This window comes from Stegodyphus dumicola, chromosome 1 (genome assembly GCF_044657685.1).
Source record: "Stegodyphus dumicola isolate Sdum_Otavi_A_Nest chromosome 1, ASM4465768v1".
NCBI lineage: Eukaryota > Metazoa > Arthropoda > Arachnida > Araneae > Eresidae > Stegodyphus > Stegodyphus dumicola.
The window spans coordinates 23,250,541-23,272,777 of record NC_140768.1 but is presented as its reverse complement, the minus strand read 5'-3'; the positions used below and the strand labels follow the sequence as shown (position 1 = coordinate 23,272,777).

The 22,237-nt window shown below is 30.0% G+C and overlaps 1 protein-coding gene across 1 annotated transcript; it reads right to left on the bottom strand.

Annotated features, from left to right (window-relative positions):
- Window positions 1-681: 681 nt before the first annotated feature.
- On the bottom strand, window positions 682-21,916 carry LOC118191036 (proton-coupled folate transporter-like). Its single transcript, XM_035361822.2, has 6 exons — window positions 20,505-21,916; window positions 17,897-18,133; window positions 13,787-13,870; window positions 12,570-12,720; window positions 7,305-7,360; window positions 682-1,685 (listed from the first exon to the last, which is right to left on the bottom strand). The coding sequence occupies exons 1-6, from the start codon at window positions 21,361-21,363 to the stop codon at window positions 1,627-1,629; spliced, it is 1,446 nt and encodes a 481-aa protein (XP_035217713.1). The 5' UTR covers window positions 21,364-21,916; the 3' UTR covers window positions 682-1,626.
- Between the last annotated feature and the right edge of the window lie 321 nt (window positions 21,917-22,237).

The following is a 22,237-nucleotide window of genomic DNA, read 5'->3' as shown; positions in this document are numbered from 1 at the left end:
AGTAGCTTTGCAGAGTTCTCTATGTTGACCCCCGAGGGGGGAACTTTTTCTTCGAGCAAGCCCAAGCCTGCTAGCTTGGAGTTAACCTGCTTGGCTACTGATAGTATACCTTAATAAGGTCAACATGATTAAAAATTTTAGTCAAGACAGTATTGTGATCGGTATTGCATAAAGAACGGTATTGTGATATGATTTGACATTAAGCATCCGAAATGGAATTGCTAAGCTTTTTTAAGAGAGGTTTTTAATTTCATTTAAGGAGATGTAAATTCTCACTGTATTGCTGAAGCAATAAGAATCAACAAAAATTTAACATTCAAGTTATGTTAAGTTTTTTTTATTTATTCCTTTAATTTTAGTTCCCAGAGTACTGTATAAAAGCAAACATAGACTTCATAAAATTCTGTAATTTAATAGATATTTATAAAATTGATTTTCTTAGTTATGCTTAAATTATTTTATTAATATTGTTAACATATTCATTCATTTATTCAAATATTACTATATTATTTCAATAAAATTTAAAATAAAATGAACAAGTATATAAAAACACTTTTTCATTTGTTTGCAGGACTTGTAACAATACTTGTAATTAATAACATAACACGATTCTGCATATTTATCACATATGACATTTGAATGTAAAAATTATGTGATTATATTTTCATAAATAAATTCGAACAACTTGTAGAAAATATTTATTTTTATACATTAAAATAATACAAGTTAGAAAGTATTCCTAAATTATGTTACCCTATATATAAAATTATTATATAAACATAAATTACTTTTATACACTCAAATATAACAGGAAACACTTTTCTTTGTCCAGTTGGGGAAGGGAACTTCTACTAAAAAGTAATTTCAAGATTACAAAATAATCATCTTTAAATTACTGGGTTGATTTAGCAGACTTTAACAAAATGTGGTACTTATATTAATAGTAATCACTCAAGATGTTGTAGCAAACAGTAAGTCTGCTACTACTTTTATTTCTGCCATTAAGAGATGATATGATTGTTTTGCTGCATCTATGCATGTCAAAAAATAACATTAATATAAAAAAACGCAAAAATACATTTTTTATCTTATTTTCTTCATTTACTAAATATGCAATCTTCATATATGTTCTGCATCAATTTTTCATTATTAATATTATCAATCAAATTTTTATTGCCATTTTTTATAATTACAACTCATTATTACATTCTTCTGCTATATACACAGCAGTTCATATTTTATTATTCAATATGCACACAAACTGCATTAGTTAAATCACTGAAACATTTATATATTTAATATTGATAATGTATATAAAAAACGTGAAATCACAAAAAGGTTTTTTTCAACAACAAACAAGCAACAAATTAAAAACAATAAAACTAGCAAAAAAACCTTTCTGAAGGTTTACTGTAAATGTTACTACTTAAAATCTACTTAAAAGTATTTATGCACACTACATAAAATTCCTAACAAATTGTATATTAACTCATTAAAACTACTAAAAAACAATTTTGTAACAATACCATTAAAACATTCTGTAAAATTATAAACAGACAAGAATGAAATAAAAAGTAAATAAAATCATCACAAAAAGAATGTTACATATTTAAAATACTAAATCAGTCAATTAATAGAGCCCGTAGTGCATATGACATCACAGCTTTCTTCAGTGCCACCATCCTCTATGGAAAAAAAAAAAGAAATCAGAAATGAAGGAATCTTATTCAATACCCTTATTTCACTCATTTAATTTAATTTATTTATTTTCACTCAATCAATTTATTCACTTATTTCACTCATAAAAAGCTGTAAAACATGTAATGCATAAAAAGCTAAACAAATGTATTAAAAGCTGTAAAATATATACCGTACAGTAACTCTTCATTAATTCAAAGTTTCTTGTCCCCACTTTGCAGCATTTTCACACAGAATGCTTTCAAGCAATATTTTTCTTTTAACCTTCATGCGTTTTCACATGCTCTTACTTTGCCCACACTCAGTCAGTTGCTGAACATCTGCATAACACATAGAGATGCATAGAGAAGAAAACTGTATATTGTGCTTCTACGATAATACTTTTTATACTTCTAAATATCTGTCCTCGAAATTTTACCCAAACTTTTCCTCTTGAAGAGGCCCAATAGCAGTCAAGTAGTTAAGACTACTGAGCACAGATAGTTCAATCCGAACTGAAACTCCAGTCAATGGACAAGCTGCATGGATGTTTTCGAGGTCTCCACATCTTCAATATACATATGAAGTAGTTTTCTTAGAAAGGTCTTCCACAAAAGCTTTCCTTTCCTCAGGCAGACAGTCATCCTTTCTCTGCCATGCTTGAATGATCTAACCTAAATCTTTCTTCAGAGGTGTTCATTTGCCAAATTCTCCCCTTTCTAAGAAAAGGAGCAAACAAAGAGCTATTCTCCTAAAATATGGGGTCTTCAACCTTTCACAACCGAGGGCCACATCAATAAATATGGGCCACATGTCTGTCAGAAAATTTATATAAAAAAGGGAGGTTTGTTTTGCAAGACTACAATTGTTTCTAAGCAACAGAGAGTGTTACAGACAGTAACAGTGAGACAGTGTTACAGATTTGTATATATATACATTGGTTCCAAAAAGTCAAATAGAAATCTCCTCTTTCAAAATCTTTATTTGAAATGCATTGTATATAATTATTTTAATTCCAGTGGAATTCTTATTTAGCAACTGACTTTCCCATAGGATTAATTTTGTCTCAAAAAGCTTTCCCAAAGTAATAAAGATTTTGAACAAGTAGATCTTTTCCTAGTAAGCAATAGTTCAAATCATTGAGATGACCTGTAATATCGACAAGAAATGCAAACTCTCTAAACCATTCCTCATCACTAAACTCGTGAATAGATTTCCCTTTAGATTCCATGAATTGTTGAACTTCGCTCTTCAAAGAAAACAGGCACTAAAGCATCTTTCCTCGGCTCAACCAACATACTTCTGCTTAATACACAACATCACCATATTCAGCTTCCAAATCACTCAAGAACTGCTGAAATTGCCTGTGATTAAGTCCTTTAGACCGGATGAAATTAACCACTTTTACAACAACACTCAACACATGTTCAAAGTTTGAGAACTTCTTGCATAAATTTTCTTGGTGGATGATGCAGTGGAAAGTCATCATAGTATTATTTCCACCTGCCTTCACATCGGATTTGAGTTATGTTGTTACTCCTATTTTCTCTCCAGTCACAGATTTAGTACCATTGCATGTATTACTGAAGTCTAATTCGAATTTACCCAAAGTTTGTATCAGACTCGAATACAAATCTGTTCCTTGTGTTGTACCTTTAAGTGCAACGACATTGGCTAATTCCTCTATAATTGTGAAGTCTCTATCAATGTCACAAATAAAAATGGCTACCTATGTAGTATCTGTTGCATGTGTTGATTCATCTTCATCCATCGCTACAGAATAAAACTGAAATTTGTTGCATTTGGATTTTAATTTATTGAATATATCTGTTGCGAGCTCCTCTATGCGTCTCGCTACTGTCACACCAGACAAGATAATATTCGATGACTTGAGCCTGCGATGCACAAAACACATCAACTGCACTCTAAAGACATTCTTTTACAACTTACTCCATCAGCAAAAGGTTTTCCATGCTTAGCAATATTTTCTGCTATCATGTAACTAACACAAACACTGTTTTCAGATTCTTTACTCGCTGTAATAAAGAAAGACTTCTGAAACTTTAGTTTTGATATTAATTCACTCACTTCTTAATTCACTTCGAAAATGATCTCCAATGCAGAACATTTCTCACTGTGCTTAGTATCATAATGTCTCTTAATGTTGTATTCCTTCATCACAGCTACACTGTCCAGGCATACTGCCTTACGCTTATGTACAACAAAAAATAAAGATTTGACCACTTTTCTTGGGGAAAAAAAAAATTGCACTTTTCCTTAAATTTTTCTTTTTTTTTGTTACCATGGCTTGCCATTGTGTACACATTCAAAGACCATAAACATTCTGAATTTTAGAATGTGGATTGAGCATGAGTAACCTAGCTTAAAATCAACTGTACAAAATCTGCTTATCACCAAATCAAACAGGATGTTTACGATCATCGTTTCCTTTGACAACTGATGGCAACATTATGAGAAATATAATTCTATTAATTTATTCTCCTTCTCCTCCACAGTAACGACACGCTCAAGGTCATCTTTGGCAAAGTATTAACGAAAGATTGACATCTGTTGCAAACCTGTTAGAGATAAGAATCTACCCTTTTTATGGAATTGCGATTTTATGCGTAGTCAAATTTTTTCTTTTTAAAATTACATAAGGTAAAGTGAAATTTTTGAAAAATTCATCATATTCTGAAAATTTTATCTCAAATACTATCAGGCATGTCAATAAAATGTTTCAAATATCAAGAATAAGAGAAAGATAAAGTTTTTTTTTTTTAATAACAAAAAGCTGACAAAACAAATTTTCTTGAAATCAGAATTTCTTAAAATTCTTCAATCTTTCTTCAAATTCAAATGTGGGGCCACTAAAATGCCTTCAGTGGGCCACTCGTGGCTTGCGGGCCATAGTAAACACAAATGAAGTCCACATCCTACACATCAACTTCACAATAATGACCTTTATACCATTAGTGGTGCTACCACACTGAAAATTTCAAAATTATTATATGTGAACAGTATGTATCCAATTAGTTAAACTATGCAGTAAACTAAAATTTGTGTTTTGATTTGATTTATGAAACTAAATATGAGTATGTTGCCAAATGGCAACTACATGCATTTAAGGGTTAATCATTTTTGAGTTATGTGAGATATATCCATAAATACTGATATCACAAAAAAAAAAAAATCTCTTCTGAATCTAGTTTACAATAAAATACACAAAAACTCAAAGCACCTTCACTAAAACTGTCAAATACAGAAAAATCTAAACACCAAATACAGTTAAAAACAGTTAAAAAAAGAAATTTTTACAATTAAAATTAGTTTCTGCACAAGAACAAGCAATTCGGTCAGCAGGCAGGAGACGAAATTTTCGATACAACTGAAACGTTAACTTTTGATTATAATGGACAAAATGACACTGAAATTGGTGCAAAAACTGACTTAATTCACTACTCTACTAAGAGTTTCAAATGTAAACAAATGGCAGCTTTGTTAGGCTTCACTTACAACTTAAACTTTCATATGGTTGATAACTCTATGGCTATTTATGCAGATTAACTAAAGATATAAACTCCTTAACTGGAACATGAGAAAAACATAATTTAATCCCTTTTAAAGCAAAAAAATGTAGAATTAACAACACAGAAGAATTAAAAACAAAAGCTCATCGCAACAGGCAACAGAGTGTGAATTTGTTTACATATGTTTATACATGTTTGGTGTAGTTGTTGATTGCAATGAAAGAAGTTGCAGAACATGCATATCCCATATCCAAAATTTCAATGTTCTATGGCTACTCGTTTTTGAGTTAAGCAAGATACATACAAACATATGTACGTACATACGTACGGACATGAAGAAAAAAAATCTCTAATGAATCCATTTTTGCAAAAAGAGTACATGCAGATGTCACGCAAAAACATCATTCAAACAGATTCTATAGTAGTCAAAATGGAAATTTTCATTGAAATACCTGACATTTTTTTATGATTACAATAATTCATTTAATTCACACAAGGAAGTAAAAATGGTTCACACTTTTTTGCTCACACACGGCTTACTTTGAAGGATGCAAGAGTAACTACACATGTTTCTTTAAAAAACATTTTGTTGAACACTTAATTGAGCCTTAATCATGAGTTAAAAAAACATGCCAAATAATAATTTTTGGATGATTTAAAGCAACAAAAATCAGGGTAATATTCATAAATTGGCAGTTTTAGTTTTGAAGATTTAAATACAGAGCCTTCTTCAGCTGCAAAAGTACAAAATGAAATGCACTTTTTTCCCCCCACTTTTGCAGCTAAAGAAGAAGGTTCTGTATTTAAATCTACAAAACTAGTCATGCAAATGTATGAATATTATGCTGATTCTTGTTCCTTCAAGTACTCCAGTAATTCCTAGACTTACTTTTTCTCAAATCACTATTCTATAGATGATTTCTGATATTTGTTATGAACAGTTAAAAATTGCCTCTACAATATTTCATAATGTTTGCGGGTGATTCCATTTGGTTACAGGTGACACAGAAGTTTAGAGATGCCCAGTTTGTGCAATTCTTTAATATTTTTAAATGTGTACATTATTTATAAATGTGTACATTGGAAGAACAATAGTACAAAAAAGAATTTCTTGAAAAAGGTTAGTGTTTTATTGATTTATTATTAATATTATTATTTTATTTTTGCTTTTTAAAGTTTTATTGATTGAATGCTATTTTATGGAATTCTAGAACTGAAATTCTGGGGAAAAAAATTCTGAATTCTGTACCTGTCAGTTCGACAAGATTGTTAATGCAACTGATAGTTAATAACCAATTTCATATTTTAGAAAATTGAATATTTGAGGGAGATTTGCAGGGAGGGTTAATCAAATTATCTAATTTTAGTAACGAAATTAAACAAACCTATTTTTGACTTAATTTCAGGACTGATGATGTGTTCAGGACTGTTGCTACTGGTATAGCAGCATATTTCAGAAAGGATAGCAATTTACAACAATAAATTATTATTTTTTTTTTTACAATTTCCACCTCATTTTAACAAAACTGCAGTAGTTCAAAACAGCTTATGAAAATCTATGCAATTTTAACAGGCATAATTTACAAATTCGTTTAAAAAATGAAATATATAATGCTTTAAATCAATGACATGTAACCTGCAGAGAGTATCATCTATTATATGGAAACTGTTGAAGTTTACTCATCTTTTATTAGTCTTATTTCTATGCTTAAAGAATCGTGTATTTATAAATTTTCGCATGTATAATTACAAAAAAAAAAAAAAAAAAAAAATCCCAACCAATCACTTAAAATTAATAGCAAATTTTACTACTCATAATTTAGAGCTAACTCCTCTCTTTTAACTGTTGTAGAAGTGATTCCTTAGAATACTTTCCTTAAAAGTTTCAGTTTCCACTTCTTTTCTGTCCTGATATTTGGACAAGAACAACAAAATTAAACATTATTTCATAGAACATAGAATATGTAAAAATCTCTTAAAATTTTGTTTTTAAGAAAAAAAGTAATAAATTTCTATTTTGGCTACTATTGTGTTTCTAATACAAATCAATACAATTTTTTAAATATTAAATAAAAATATCACATAAAAATGCATTACCATTTTCCATGCTTTTATATATAGTGATAATCTTTTTCCGTGTAAAGTAAAGGTACCTGTAAATACAAAATGGAATTTAAAATTGAAATATAAAACTATTATATGTTTCAATTAAAAAAAATCAAGACATAAAATTCTAATTAATTTCTTTCCTAAAATTTCAGTCTTTTATTAAATACAAAAACACTTTAGATATTTCTGGACAAAAGCAAAATGTCTGTGGAAAATAATAATTAAAAGGTATCGACAAAATGTAGTTTTGCTCATACATTTCCTTTCTTCTTTTATAAATCAGAATTTATTTAGATGAGTCATATGAGCAAAATAATAATAAAATACAGAAGATGCATTACTTCAAATGAAAATTCAATACATGGGTAATGTACATTGCTAAAAGAAAATTATTATAAAATATTGAAAAAGCGATTATTTTTATTAAAATATCTATCTGATATGCATTAAATTATATAAAACTATTTAAACATTTAAGTTAACTATTCTAAATGTTATCCTATTATTTAAAAAATGTTAGTATTTTACTTAAATTTTAGATATTTTCATAAATTCCAACTTGCAGCAAGACTTATCAGTAGTCAATGCGCGAACGTTATTTTTACAACTTTAAAATAGCGTATGTAAGGCATATGTTTTGATTAATCATTAATTGTAATCAATTTAATTACATTTAAAATCTACCTGTAGATAAAACTGAATAATTAAAAATATTGTTACGAAATGTCCAGCCATGGTCAGATAGCTTTCCCACAAAGCAAGTTTAGGGTTGCCGGAAAATGGCAAGGGACGGCAGGCTTGCCGCATTTGGCAAGAAATTGCTCGTTTGGCGGCAATATTTGCTATATGCCATAGACAGATGGAGAACATTCTGGAATGAATTCTTAGTGTTTTAGCCCAGAATGTTCTCAACCATAAGTCAGAAAGCTACTGTTAGTATGTGGAGAGTCAGTCAGTGCGGAGTTAGAAAGTCCATCGAGTTGATAGTCAGTGAGTGTCAAGTTGGTCGTTGAGTGTACTGAAAGAGTCTCTTAGAGTATCACGAGTTAGTGCATCATCGAGTAGAGTGTGTTGAGCTCCGGGAATGACTGAACCGAGGAGTCGGGAAAAGAACATACAGGAAGAAAATAATGTAACAATATATTTTGTAAATTATATGCACATTTAATTAGAAATTTTTTTCTCAATTTAACGCCTCAGCATATATATCACTATATCTGCTAATATATGATCGATGCAAGTATTTTAAATCACTACTAATCATAGAAAAAATCAGAATCCATAAATCATATATCTTTATTCTGGATTTGATTTCAACAGGGAAATAAAATTTTTAAAAAATTAGACAACCAAGACTGACATATAACCATTAAAAAAATACCTATAATTAATTTATAAATTATGAATGCAAAAATTTATATGTAGCATGCTTAGCAAGCTTAAGTTCTCATTTTGAGATTTTTTTTTATAACACAGTTCTTCATTTGCCTGCATATTTATTTTTTCAATCAAAACTGTTTCATAAGTAATTTTTTTTAATAACAGAAAAAATTTTCTCACAAGCTGCACTTAAATGAAATATTATTCAGACAGCAAGCATTACAATAGGCAATACTCTGTATTTAATACACCCATTCATATCTCTTAATTTGGCAATTTCTAGCAATGCTATATCAATACGCAAATCTAACAATTTCTTTCAAATCATCTACTTAATACATAGAAAACTCAGTTTCCCCCTGATTAATATATTTTTCATCAATAATGGATAGGGAAGTATTCATCAAGAAAAGAACAGATGAAAATGAAATTTCAATTCTCAAGTTGATATCAGCAACTTCAGCATATTTTAGAAATGGATCACTTAGTGGACATTTATGTATTATATATGAGCATGCAGTTACAAAAAAAGCTCACACAGAATTGAAAAATAATTTCACTTCATTTTCATTCAATTTGGCATTTAAAAAATATAATCTTGTTTCTGCATCAGTCACTAAATTTTCATTTTGTTTACTACACTTCTGAAATGGAATAGATGTTAGAGTAACATCTTCATTCTCTTAACCCCTTAACTGCCGTGGGCGTATATATACGCCTTGCTCAGCCGATGCGTTAACTGCCCCAGGCGTATATATACGTCCTTCCAAACTGCTATCATTTGCTTTGCGCTGCTACACCTAAAATTATTCGCAAAGTTAACGCATCGGCTGCGCATCTGGGGCAGTTAACGCATCGGCTGAGCAAGGCATATATATAAGCCTGCGGCAGTTAAGGGGTTAAGAAATTACTGATGGTTTTACAAATCTAACAAATAAATTCATTAAAAGTTTAACAAGTTCTCTTCTCAATTTATGTAAATAAGGAGCTTGTTGCTACACATTAATATTTATTGCTATAAACAAAGACAAAGTATTTTTCAAAAATAATAAGCACAGTTTGGTGGTATTTGGCAGTTTGGTTTTTTTTATTTTTATGTTTTGCAATCTCTTTCCTCCATTATCACTGTTATCTGGTTGATAACAAAAAATAAAAAAAATAATAATCAGAACATCCTACTGTTCTAAAATCCTTGTTACAGAATCTAAAAGAGACAACCATCTTGTACTGCAGTATTTCAAAATTTTACAATATTTTGCATTCTGTCCCAAAATTTGTTGAGCAACTCCAAAGCTGTGCTTCCATTTCCAACATTTCTCCAAATAAAAATATATATCTATTAACAATATTTTGATTTCTGAGCCAATTAATTTTTCAGTAGCTTTTTTCGCAATTATATGCAAGAGGTGGCATGTGCAACCTTGGATGATTAAATTTCATTTGGTTGATGCATTTTGATAAATGATGTTACAGAAAAAATTTCATTTTCCTATCATATTACTAGAGCATTATCTGAAAAAAAATGATAAGCAGTTTTTCCATTCTAAACCTTTGCTTTTAAAGTTTTCATTTATACAATTAAAAATACCTTCTCTGCATTCTAAAATGGAAATCAATGAAATAATTCCCCCCCCCTTTGCTATAATATGTTACAAGGAAAGGGTACAGTTTGTTATCATTTACTTCCATCAGTACTTACAGAAAATGATGAATTGCACAATGATTTTATAATATCAGCAACAGTACTTTCTGCAAGCATTTACACAATTACAGCAATTTTAGTATACAGTTTGCTATCATTTACTTCCATCAGTACTTACAGAAAATGATGCATTGCACACTGATTTTATAATATCAGCAACAGTACTTTCTGCAAGCATTTACACAATAACAGCAATTTTAGTATAACTGCAGCTAAATTTTTATGCTATAGCAGAATCTAGAAACATTGCTTTGAAAAGCTGTTTGGAATGATCCAAAACTAAAATCGGTAGACTTTTGTTCAATTAAAAATCGAACAAAATAGTATTCAGCTTTTATAGCATCTATTTTAGCATTTTATGTTAGCATCTGTTTTATAGCATTTTACAGTGCCAATTTCTTTATGCTTTTGAGAAAAAATATGCCGTTTACAGTCATCCTTTCCGCCATTTTCTATGAAATGTTGCATAAAAGCAATGTATATTTAAATGTTGAATTCTGTCTAATTTGAAATTGGCATACTCATCTTTTGTATATATTGTGGTAAATATGAAAGGCTTCAAAAATAATTCACCAGCAAAAGAAAAAATGCTTAGAAACATCTCAAGATTTCTGATCTAGGGTAAATATTGAAGGACTACAAACCAAATTTAATTAAAAAGTCAGAAAGTAATTTGGAAGTTATTTCCAGCTGTATTAACAAACTCAAAACAAGGGAGAGTTTTTTTCATGTTGCTTAGTCTTTTGAAACTTAAATTATTGGTTCTTAGTTTTTTTTATTAAAAACAATACCCACAGAAAAACCATTTAGCCCTAACCTTGCCAACTAGTGCTTTGCTGTCAATATTAAGTATTTTATTTAAAATAAAAATATATATTATTTTAATATTAAATTGTATCCCCCAATCATTTTCTCTATTTCAATTTGGTGTTCATAATTCTGATTATATCTTTATCCTGATAACAAGAAAGGTGATTTAAAAGATATTTTATAAATTTCATTAGCCTTGCCATTTGAAAATTGAATTCTTTCTTTTCTACCCTGTCAAGAATGAGTAGTAAATATATATTTTAGCAGTACAATTTAATGAAACCACTACAATGAGAGAAAAAAACATTCTTCCTTTCTAAGCATTTAATATTTATTCCTCACTATCTGCTTTAATTTGAAAACTTCATTTGCTCTTGTGACGAACTCTATTTTTGTTGTTATGAGAACTTTTAGCAAATTTATTTATTAAGAAACTTCTATTTGTAACAGATGATATTTTTCTCTTCAAAACAGTTAAAACAATCCTCTTCTCAATAATTTTTTCTCTGTTCCCATGTTTTCACATTCTATACACACTAATTTTTCTCATCTATTACAGTTTAATCTTTATATATCCTACATGAGATCTGAATTCTTAAGAAATTTACTGGCTTCTCTCGTTATTCAACGCAGTTTAATATTCATAAAATTTATAGTATTTGCTATGAACTTTCATGTTAAAGAATACAAATATTCTCTCAGAAAAGTATAGACAAGAATATTTTTTAGTATTTTATTGTTAGTCATTAATTTTTATCTTAGACATTAGTGGAGGGTACTTTCTTCAAATGGTAAAATTAATTCTTTTAAAATCTTTTACATTACACATTATATGCCATATTTAGTTAATGATTTTGTTCTAGTCATCATTACCTTCAAATGGTACAATTCATTCCCTTAAAATTTTTTATATTATACAACATGTCGTGTAGTTAACGATTTTGATTCTAGTCATCATTACACAAGAATATTACCATACTTAAGTTCAGAATTATCTTTTTATCATTTATTTTGCTTTAATTCTTTTTTTCTTTTTCTCATATTCTCCCCCCCCCTCCTTTGCTTCAGTAATTATATTTAAGACCAGAATTATAATATTATTTGCTCCTTAAGAACATTCTCTAAATCTACTCAGGTGTTAATAGTTATTAAATTGTAGTATAGGCAAGACTGAGTACTTTCATTAAATTTAAAATGAATGTTTCATATTTTCGCATAAACATATGCTTTCAGTAGCAACATGTAACACTTCTGCTTTAGAAAACTTTTTTATCCATAAATCATGAAACTATTTATTTGCATTTAATTATTTTGACTGAAAATATATGGGATTTTACAAATTATAGAAAATGATATCTTACAAGATAATAATTAATGCCAAAGCTTGCATTGCAGCAACAACTTCAAAGCTCAGTCCACGAAAAGAAGATGCATTAAATATTGTACCTAAAATTAGTGAGCCTAGCAAGTAACATAGGTTCTGCAGTATGGTCATGAAAGCAAAGATAGAACCTGTAGATAAAAAATACACATATATAAAAACATGAAGCGTGAAAACTAACAAAAAGAATTTCAATATAAACAATAACAATAGGAACTGAACAATACAACTGGAAAAAAAAAAGGGGGGGCAATGCTGCATGCCTAGTGTTTCACCATTCAGCTTATAGTAAAATTTCAACTTCATTTTTTGTGCTTCAAAGCATACCTAGAAAAATAATACGTTCCATAATAACAATATAAAATTTGGTTTGAAATACAAAAAGAAATTTCCTATCATTAAATAAAAAATATTGATTAGATAGAAATGCCATTCCCAATTTTAAATACTTCTTATTTTAAATTTAGTAAACCAGATTTTAGTCAGGATATATTAATTTTCTAATTTACTATAGCTTTTATTGTGTTTCTTGCACTTCGGCAAGAAGTTTGCCTGGTCACTATGGTGATAATCACAGTTACAGATATGATTTGTGGACAATGGGTCCAAGGATTTGCATGTATGTACCAAAAGATATCATGGTTTCAAGAGTATCTTGTTCTAAAGTGAAGTTTTTAGTATACTTTTTTAATTTAATTCTTTTTACTTTCTAGCATGAAGTAAAGGGAGTGTTGCAATAGTGAGAAATTTGGGTTATCAAATTTCAACAGAAATATCCATTTTGACCATCCCAAATACATTTTGATTATTTTTTTGCATGTATGTATGGGCAGAATGAAGAACTTTAGTCGAAAACAGACAGTAAAATGGATTTTTTCATGGTGTCTGTATAGATGCACATATGTATCTCACATGACTCAGACAATTATCCAAAAACATTGAAATTTTGTATATTGGACTGCTACAGCATCTAGGTGTCCACCTTTGTTTCTTATAGCAATCAACTTGGTGTGCTATTTTAACTCATATACTGAATGCTGTGCACTTAAAATTTTGAGAATTTTTTTTACACATATGAATTAAGTTATAATTTTACAAGGACATTATTTTACTCCTAATGTTTTCAAGATACCTTCATTAATCAACATAGTTAATTGGGAATTCAGTGTAAAATAACAATGCATGTCATGAACTTGCCTCTTTCACCAGCATCTACAGTTTTTGATAGAATGGAACGTAGGGCAGGTATAGGAAACTCAGAAAACATATACAGGGCAGCACCTAAAAAAATATCAAATTATCAAAAGCTCTGTATTTGAAATCACTGTATTTGAAATGCATAATTTGAAATTACAAGACATTTTATAAAAAAATATCAAGTTACCAAAAGCATAACACAGTATTTGAAATTACAAGACACTTTTATCAAACAGCACTGTTCTTAAATTTTATTACTTCTTTCAATGTTATTTTTTTTATTACTTCAATTTTAATTTTTTGAATTTATTTTCTCTTAATACCCTTGCTTAAGTATTATATGCAAGTATTATATGCTTAAGTATTAGTTCTATTATTACATGTTTCAGAACCCTGTGATTTTAACATGCTTAAGATTATGTCGAATACACATAAGATAAATAAAATATTTTATATATATTATAAAACTAAGTTTGTAAGATGCTTAACACTTTTGTATCTAATGCAGAAAGCTGTAATTGAAAAGTATGCTATTATTAAAATAAATAATTTGAAAATACAGAACAATTTTATCAGACAGCATTAATTTTAAAATTTATTGATAATTTTTTTAGTAATAACACAGTAAAAGTAACCCAAATTTGTTAAATTTTCAATTATAATAAATTTAACAAATATTTTAATTAAAATTAATCACTCAGCACACTTCTTTTACATGTACCAGACAACACAAAATCTCAAATTACAATGTTTTTGAGGTATTGCAACTTACTTCACTTTTACCTACCATCTTTTTTTAATTCAAATTCTCCAAATTCATTTTTTATAAAAGTAAACACACATTACTCATTTGTATTTTATTTCTGTGTTTGCAAGTCTCTAGTTTCGGACCCTCATGTTGTAATTTTGACAAGTTTAAAATAACTAAATCACAAAACTAATGTAATATGTTAAGAGCACTATAAGTTCTAATTTATACATTGCTCAACATTTCTATGCCTACAAGTAGTTTATCTACCATAGTTTAGTACTTTGTGAGAAAAGATTTATTCTGATATTTGAATTAAAATTTTAATGATGTTATCATGAAAAATATATTGGCTTTTTTAAAAATATTTCTGCTAATGTTCAATACATGGTATGTAAAAAAATATTACTAGAGAAGTTAGTCAATATACACTAAAGGGCCATTACATTATGACCACCATTAGCCCTCAAAACTGTCAGCACCCTGCGTGGCACTGACACCACAAGGTGCTGATAGGTAGTCTAAGGTATTTGATATCACACACTCACCAACTAGTCCCGCAATTTCTGCACAATGTGGCAGCAGATATTTGATTTTCCAGGTGGGACCACAAATGGTCTATTAGATTAATATCAGGGGAATTTGGAGGTCAAGACATGACTTGAAAGGTACTGGAATGTTCCTCGAACCACTTGCTGATGATTCAATCCTTATGATATGGTGCATTATACTATTGGTAAACAGCATTACTTGCCGGAAATACTATTGTCATGAATGGGTGATCCTGGTCTGCAATGATGTCCACGTAGCGCACAGACGTCAGGGATTGTTCTATGAGGATATAATACCCCGCCACCAGCTTGCCTCCATCCAACTGTGAATCCCGGAGCCAGGGATTCTTTTGAAAATTAGCGGCATATTTGCAGATGCCTGTCAGAAAACGTAATTTGTTGGACCATGCAACTTTCTTCTAGTGTCCAATTCTGATATTTCCTGGCCCACTGCAGATGCAGCTGGCGATGACATGCAGTCAGTGCAGGGACATGCTTCAGCCTCCGGCTGCATAGGCTCATATGCAGCAATGTATGCTGCATAGTGTGTTGAGAAATACTCTTTGGGTCTCCACTGTTGTAGCTTTTTGATCACAGCGAACAGTGCACAGCAATCTCGTCTCTTCCCTGGAATCAATGCGCTGTCAACAATACACTGCCGGCCGTTGACTTATCCTTTCACCATCCATATACCACTTTCAATATGTGCTCACAACAACTGCACATGACCAGCCCATTAAACGTGCCATTTCTGATACTGATGTTCCCAGTGGCCGAGCCATAACAATTTGGCTTTTATTGAAGTCTGATACATCAGCTGCTTTTCCCATTATGTCGCTAATCGTGCTATGTTTGGAAAGGACAATGCAGAGCCATTTTATATACTCCAACAACAGTCGTGCAGGCACAGTGGTTTCGTTAACAGAGGGTGGTCATAATGTACTGGTTCTTCTGGTGTATATAAATTAACCCTCTGAGCGTTACAGGATTTTAGATCCATCATGAAGACCGATATTTAAATAGCATTTATTAATTGAGTTTGCATAATTACTTATTTTAGTCTGTATTTTCACAAACTCACATTAACTTTTAACTGTCAAGTAATTTTGATGATTTGGGTGCATAAATTGTCAATTTTTTTTTTTTTTTTTTTTTTTTTTTTTTTTTTTTTTTATTTTAAAAATGAAATGTTTGCCTCACAGTCAAAAAATCAAAAAATGCCGCGCACTTTGAACTTTATATTCTAACCTTTGAAACCTTCAGTAAAATACTGCCATCTGTTGAACTGAAGTCGAAATAAACTTCTCATGATATATTTTCGGGTATAACAATACGATGCACTCAAAAAAAAATTAGCCTGAGTAATATTTGGGCATGACATTTTGGAATACCAGTGCTGTGCCCGAGATTATTTCGGGCATGACAGTTAAAAGGTTAATTAAGATGACATTTGCATTATTAAAGAAAGTCAGAAAGCAAAATATCTTAAATTATAAGGTAATATATGCCAAGTAGCAAAACTTCTGATAATCAGATAAAGCCAGTCATAATGCTCAGAGGGTTAAAAGCATTAAAACACTTTTAAATTGCCATCATGTTTATTTGTAGGTTTTTAGTTCAATGTTTGATTGCAATCCTTCTAAGTTTTTTTTTAATTTATTATTTTAGCACTTATGTACTATCGCAATCACCTTAGTAGAATAGCCAAATTTTCAGAAAGTACCAAACTCTTGTAAGCAGGCACATAATGACTCATTAGGCAACTATGCCCATAACTTCAACAAGCAAGGTCGCCATCTTCGCACACGTTCATTTTACTATATTCCAATGGCTTTTAAAACCAAATTGTGATATTTTTTGCTTTAAACTTAATTTCAAAACATGTGCTTATGGAATTTGCCAGCAATAGAAAAAACTGAAATAAAATTTCTTCCAAGAATACAGAACCTTGACACAAAATCTCAAAACGAAACAACAAGGAGATACATTTGGTAGATAGCCGATGTTACCGCATTTGCCAAATGCCATATTTCCGCACTTCTCTGATTTTTTTTTAAAAAAATTTTTAAAGTGTTTTTTAAGCGTTTTTGTGGAGAATAGAGCAAAAAAATTACAAAGAGATTTCGAGAAAAATTTATCTTATTTTTTAAAGTTGGTATTTTAAATTACTAAAGTATGTTTCCTTCCCATATGTTGATAATATTTGCTAACTTACAATAAATATTGATAGTCTGGGAATCTAAAAACAAATTTCATAAAAAACACCAACTTCTTGGTAAGTAACTTTTATTTTTTCATCTGCAAAAAGTTGTCAAATTGCACCAAGGCAGTTGCGTTAATATGTAAGTACCATTTTTTTTTTTCTTAACATTAAATTTAGGCATAATTATTATGCCACTTCCAATTTATATGCCGTCTTGATATCATTTACATATCTCTATTAGTAATAAATGAATTATGACTATCTCTCACAATTTCATCAATATTTTATTCAAGAATATAAAATTTAGGTAAAATCCTAGTATACGGTGCAGCCTTGGCATGATTTTGAAAATTATTGCCAACACCAAAAATGATCCAAAGACCGTCTATGTATATAGACTATACACTATATATTATCACTACATACATAGTATATACTATGTATAACCATATATATTCTTTGAATGACCTGTTTACTACTTATTGTATATGTTTCGTTTTTACTGCTCATCATAAAGTCGCCAAAAGAAGCCAAATCCCGTATGCACCGGATACTAGGATTAAACCAAAATTTATTAATAGCAAGTAAATACTAAAGAATATACTTACAACTGTACACCATTGCATCATTTGTACTTAAGCCATAGACCATGTAACCTGCCATTCTAGAAAAAAGGCCAAGAATAGCAACAAAATGATCAGAGACATGGAGAAAATGAATAATGAGAGGTAATCCAAAAAGCAATGCAACTCCTTCCACAATGAACTGAACTGAATAATAATGACTATACTTTGAAAACTCCCACTCGAGATTTTTCACATAAAGATAGCCTAGGATTGTTTGTACTGAAATTAAATAAAAAGCAAAAATTGCTAATTAATTTTTGCCCAAACACAGACTTTCCTTTTTAAACAATTAAACCATATAAAATTTATATTACATGTTATATATTAAACAAATTAACAATTATGTAAAATACAGAGAATTATAATATTAATTCTAAACACTAGCTATTTGGTGCCATCATGACATTTCAATTGTGTAAGTTAATATAGATTTTTTACATTTTAAAATCAGATACAATATGTTTTTCATGTATAAAGGTTAAAATAGATTTTAAAGATATATAATTCAAATACAGAATTTATTAGTTTATTTGCTAAATTGACATTTATGAAAGAAATAACTATCTATTCTTAAAAGTGATTTGAATATTAGTAAATGATCACAGCAAAAAATATATATAAAAGATGAGTAAAACTGTTAAAGAGGGAAATGAAGTGAATGATCAAAATACATAATTAAAATTATACCGGAAATAACAAATGCTGTTCAAGGAACTTGGAACCATAATATGTTATTTACAAATCTTAGCCCCTTGAGGAATTTGGCCCATCAATAAAATCTGCTCCATCAGTAAAAGCTTACCTTTAGTGCACAAGAATCTACATAAAAATAATTGCTAAGTGAGTGATGGTAATAGTGTAAGCATAAATCTATATAGCAATGAAGAAGCAGATAAAGTAAAATGCAGATTAAACATGAATCTAAAAGTGCTAAAAAATATTTAGCAGAAGAAAATTTCAGAATTGCTTCAAATGTTAATCTTTATCAGCACTGCACTAGTAAGCATGGCATCAATAATGTTCCTGCGTTCATCATTCAATAATGTTCACATATTTTTAGAGCTCTGTATGACTTCTTCCCTCTTGTAGAGTTGGTATTTGGTTAGAGTTCATTGAAGAGTACCTTTTGTTATTACTGCGAAGTTGTTGTTTCATTTATGGTAATCTGAGTTGTTGAAATGTTATGGAAACCCTATTGTGATGTAATCAGTTGCATGATTCTGGGAAATTTAAATCATGGGATGTTTTGTAAGGGCTTTTGTGGTGTGTGGTGGTTAGGAAGTACATTGGTTATTTTTGTTTACATGGGTAGAATGGCTGAATGTAGTAAGATTAATTTGAAGTTTCTGTATGATTTGGAACGAAAGGGGAAAAGAGCATTAATTGACTGGTGTATAAATGAAGGTTTACTTAGTAGCCATTATAAGTGTCCTGTATGTAGGAAGGAAATGCGTCTGGTCGAATGTAAAGACTGTTCAGATGGATTTCTAGGAAGAAAGGTTCAGATGGTCACTATGTGAAACGTTTGATCAGAAAGGGAACGGGAGCTCATATTAACAATATTGAAGGTATACGGAGTGTGGTGAAAAGAGATTTTTGCAAGAAGTGTCCTCGACAAAGTGTGTAGTGCAAAAATTAATTTCCATTTTTATGTTACTATTTCATTGTTTGATTTAAAATGTAGTTTATTGAGATTATATATTTTTTTATGGGCTGCTCCTTTGACTTTTCATGTGAATATAGTTTGATGTGTACATGGTCAAAGTCAAACAATGTCAAGTTTGTGCAATTCTCTGAGGTTTTTTAAGTGAAAACAGGTCGATGTGTACATGATACACTAAGTTCGTGCAATTCTTTGTTTTGTTATTTTGGCTTTATGCGGCTGGTGATTTTTGGTAAATAAAAAATTGCACAAACTCGATATCCATGTACTGCCAATTTTCGCCAAGGGGTACCCATAAATATATTTTAAACTTTTTTTTAATTTTAAAAACTATTAGTAGTTAGAAATGTGTAAATGTTAATAAAGTTCAACTGTTACATTCAATCAGCTTGTAGTAATTAGATCAGAATCAATCAAACAGCTTTCATTTTTTTTAGATGCTATTTTTACTTTATAAAATTAAGTAGAAAGGTTTCCCCCTCAGACTTAATTTAAAAAGTTTTAATTTGTTTTTCATGCTTTTGTAATAATAATTTTTTAAAACAGAAGTATCATAGTAATATTTCATAAACGTTCATGTACCTTTATCTAATATTTATCCAGTAAGTGTACGAATTCACATAAATCTTAAAATGTGATCTATCAGTAAATTTTCTCAATGATAAACTGGTGAATTCCTTACACCAAAACACTGAAACTGCTTAAGGAAAAAATTGTGTCCGATCACGAATTTTTGGATGGGAAGTGGCACATATTTACACTATGCCTGGAGAAAACTAATATAATAACATTAACACTTCAGTTCAAAATCCCATTCAAATAACATTGGACAAACAAAGTTAATGTATTTAAAATTTATGGTAGTGCTTTTTCACTTTGAGTAACAATTAAAATTGTATTTCATACACACAGAAAACTATTTCTTACCAACTGATCCAAAATAAATAAAGAACAATGCCAAGAATATAAGCAGAATGCACTTTCTCTTGTCTGAATCTCTTCGTCGGAAAACCACTTTAAAAGAGTCCTTTGCATATTTCAGATTAAAAACTTCTTTGAAAGATGCTGAAGTATTTAAGCTTTGATCCTGTAATGTCCATCTAGGTATCCGCAACACTACATATATTACTATAATGGCAGCTATGATAAGTTCAAGAAAAAATAACTGAGCAAAACTGTTAAGTATAAAGTGCAATTTTTCATTTGAAAGCAAAGCACCAGCTATATGTATCCCACATGTACCTCCTATAAAAATCATTGCTTCTAAAACCACTATTCGCTTTGTTCTAGATTCTTCACGAGTTATATCTGAAATGAATCCAAAAGTGGCTGCAATTACACCTACTGAGCCAAATGACAATCCTGAAACAACAGCACTTATAAAAAAGTATGCAACATGAGTGTTTATGTATACAGACAGTACAAAATTAATGCAAGATGCTATTATAGTTCCTATTGGCGGAATCAACATCGTAATTTTACGACCATATCGATCACTCCATGAAGCAACATAAAAACTTATTAAAAATGTAGATAAAAATAAAAAACAACCATAATATTTAACCCATTTAGTAGTTTCGTTTAGTAGCTCCTTCTGGCTGTCTTTCAAAACATGGCTACATAATGTTTCGTTCACCGGATAATGATGCAGACATAATTTAACATAAATCAATTCCTGCAAAGCATTTGTTTCTAAAAATATTATCATCATATACAAAAACAAAACCGGCTCCACAGTTATTAGTTTTATTTTAGATTTAATGAAATCGCATAATGAAGTATCCATCTTGATAAAATACTAATGAAATATTATAAATTCAAACTAACTTTTAAGTCGAAGACCAAATTTAAAACATACAATAAAATACAGAAAGTAATGTTTCGTTAGGTATCATTCATTAGTATATTACCGCACTACCGGTTAATCACAACAGTAATATACACAGGTATCCTGACAAACATTTCATCTAACTCCTCTATTAAATACGTAACTGTTTTCTCCCCTTTCTTTAGTAAATGTTCCGTCTTAATTATTTCAATTTTTTTTCGATGATGTGGAGGTAACTGCAATTATGTTACAAAGTTACTCCGTAAACAAAACTCCTTGGCCTTGTTCCAACTCAAAACATTTACGTCGGCGCTTTACTGCAGATCCGCTTGTACATATCGTTCCTCAAAATACTGCTCACGTAAATCAAGAATTTCACGCACATATATCAAGTTGTTGATACAGATCCAACCTTGAACACCATAAACAATGACCGGTAAAAAATTTTATCCACATGATAACCACCGTTACCAGTATTTTAGACAAATGTAATATGTCTTGTTTTGCACCCACTAAGTCTTTCTGCACCGATAGGCGAAAAATCAAGCATAGGTGCGAAGGAAAGGGGGGGCAATTTCGTATTTCAAAGGAGAATAAAAAAGAACTTCGTACATTTTGTACTAGTTCGAAAGGCCTAGGTTAATGCTAGTTTAACGCACTGATGCACACTGTTATTTATATAAGCTCATAGTTCTAAAAATTTATTTACGCCAATGAAGAATAATCCATCCCTTACATTTGGACATTTAACAGATAGCAAGGAACAGTATGAGAAAAAAAAATCGGTGAGGTATAATATTACTAAAAATATATTTAAGCAATCTAAAAAAAT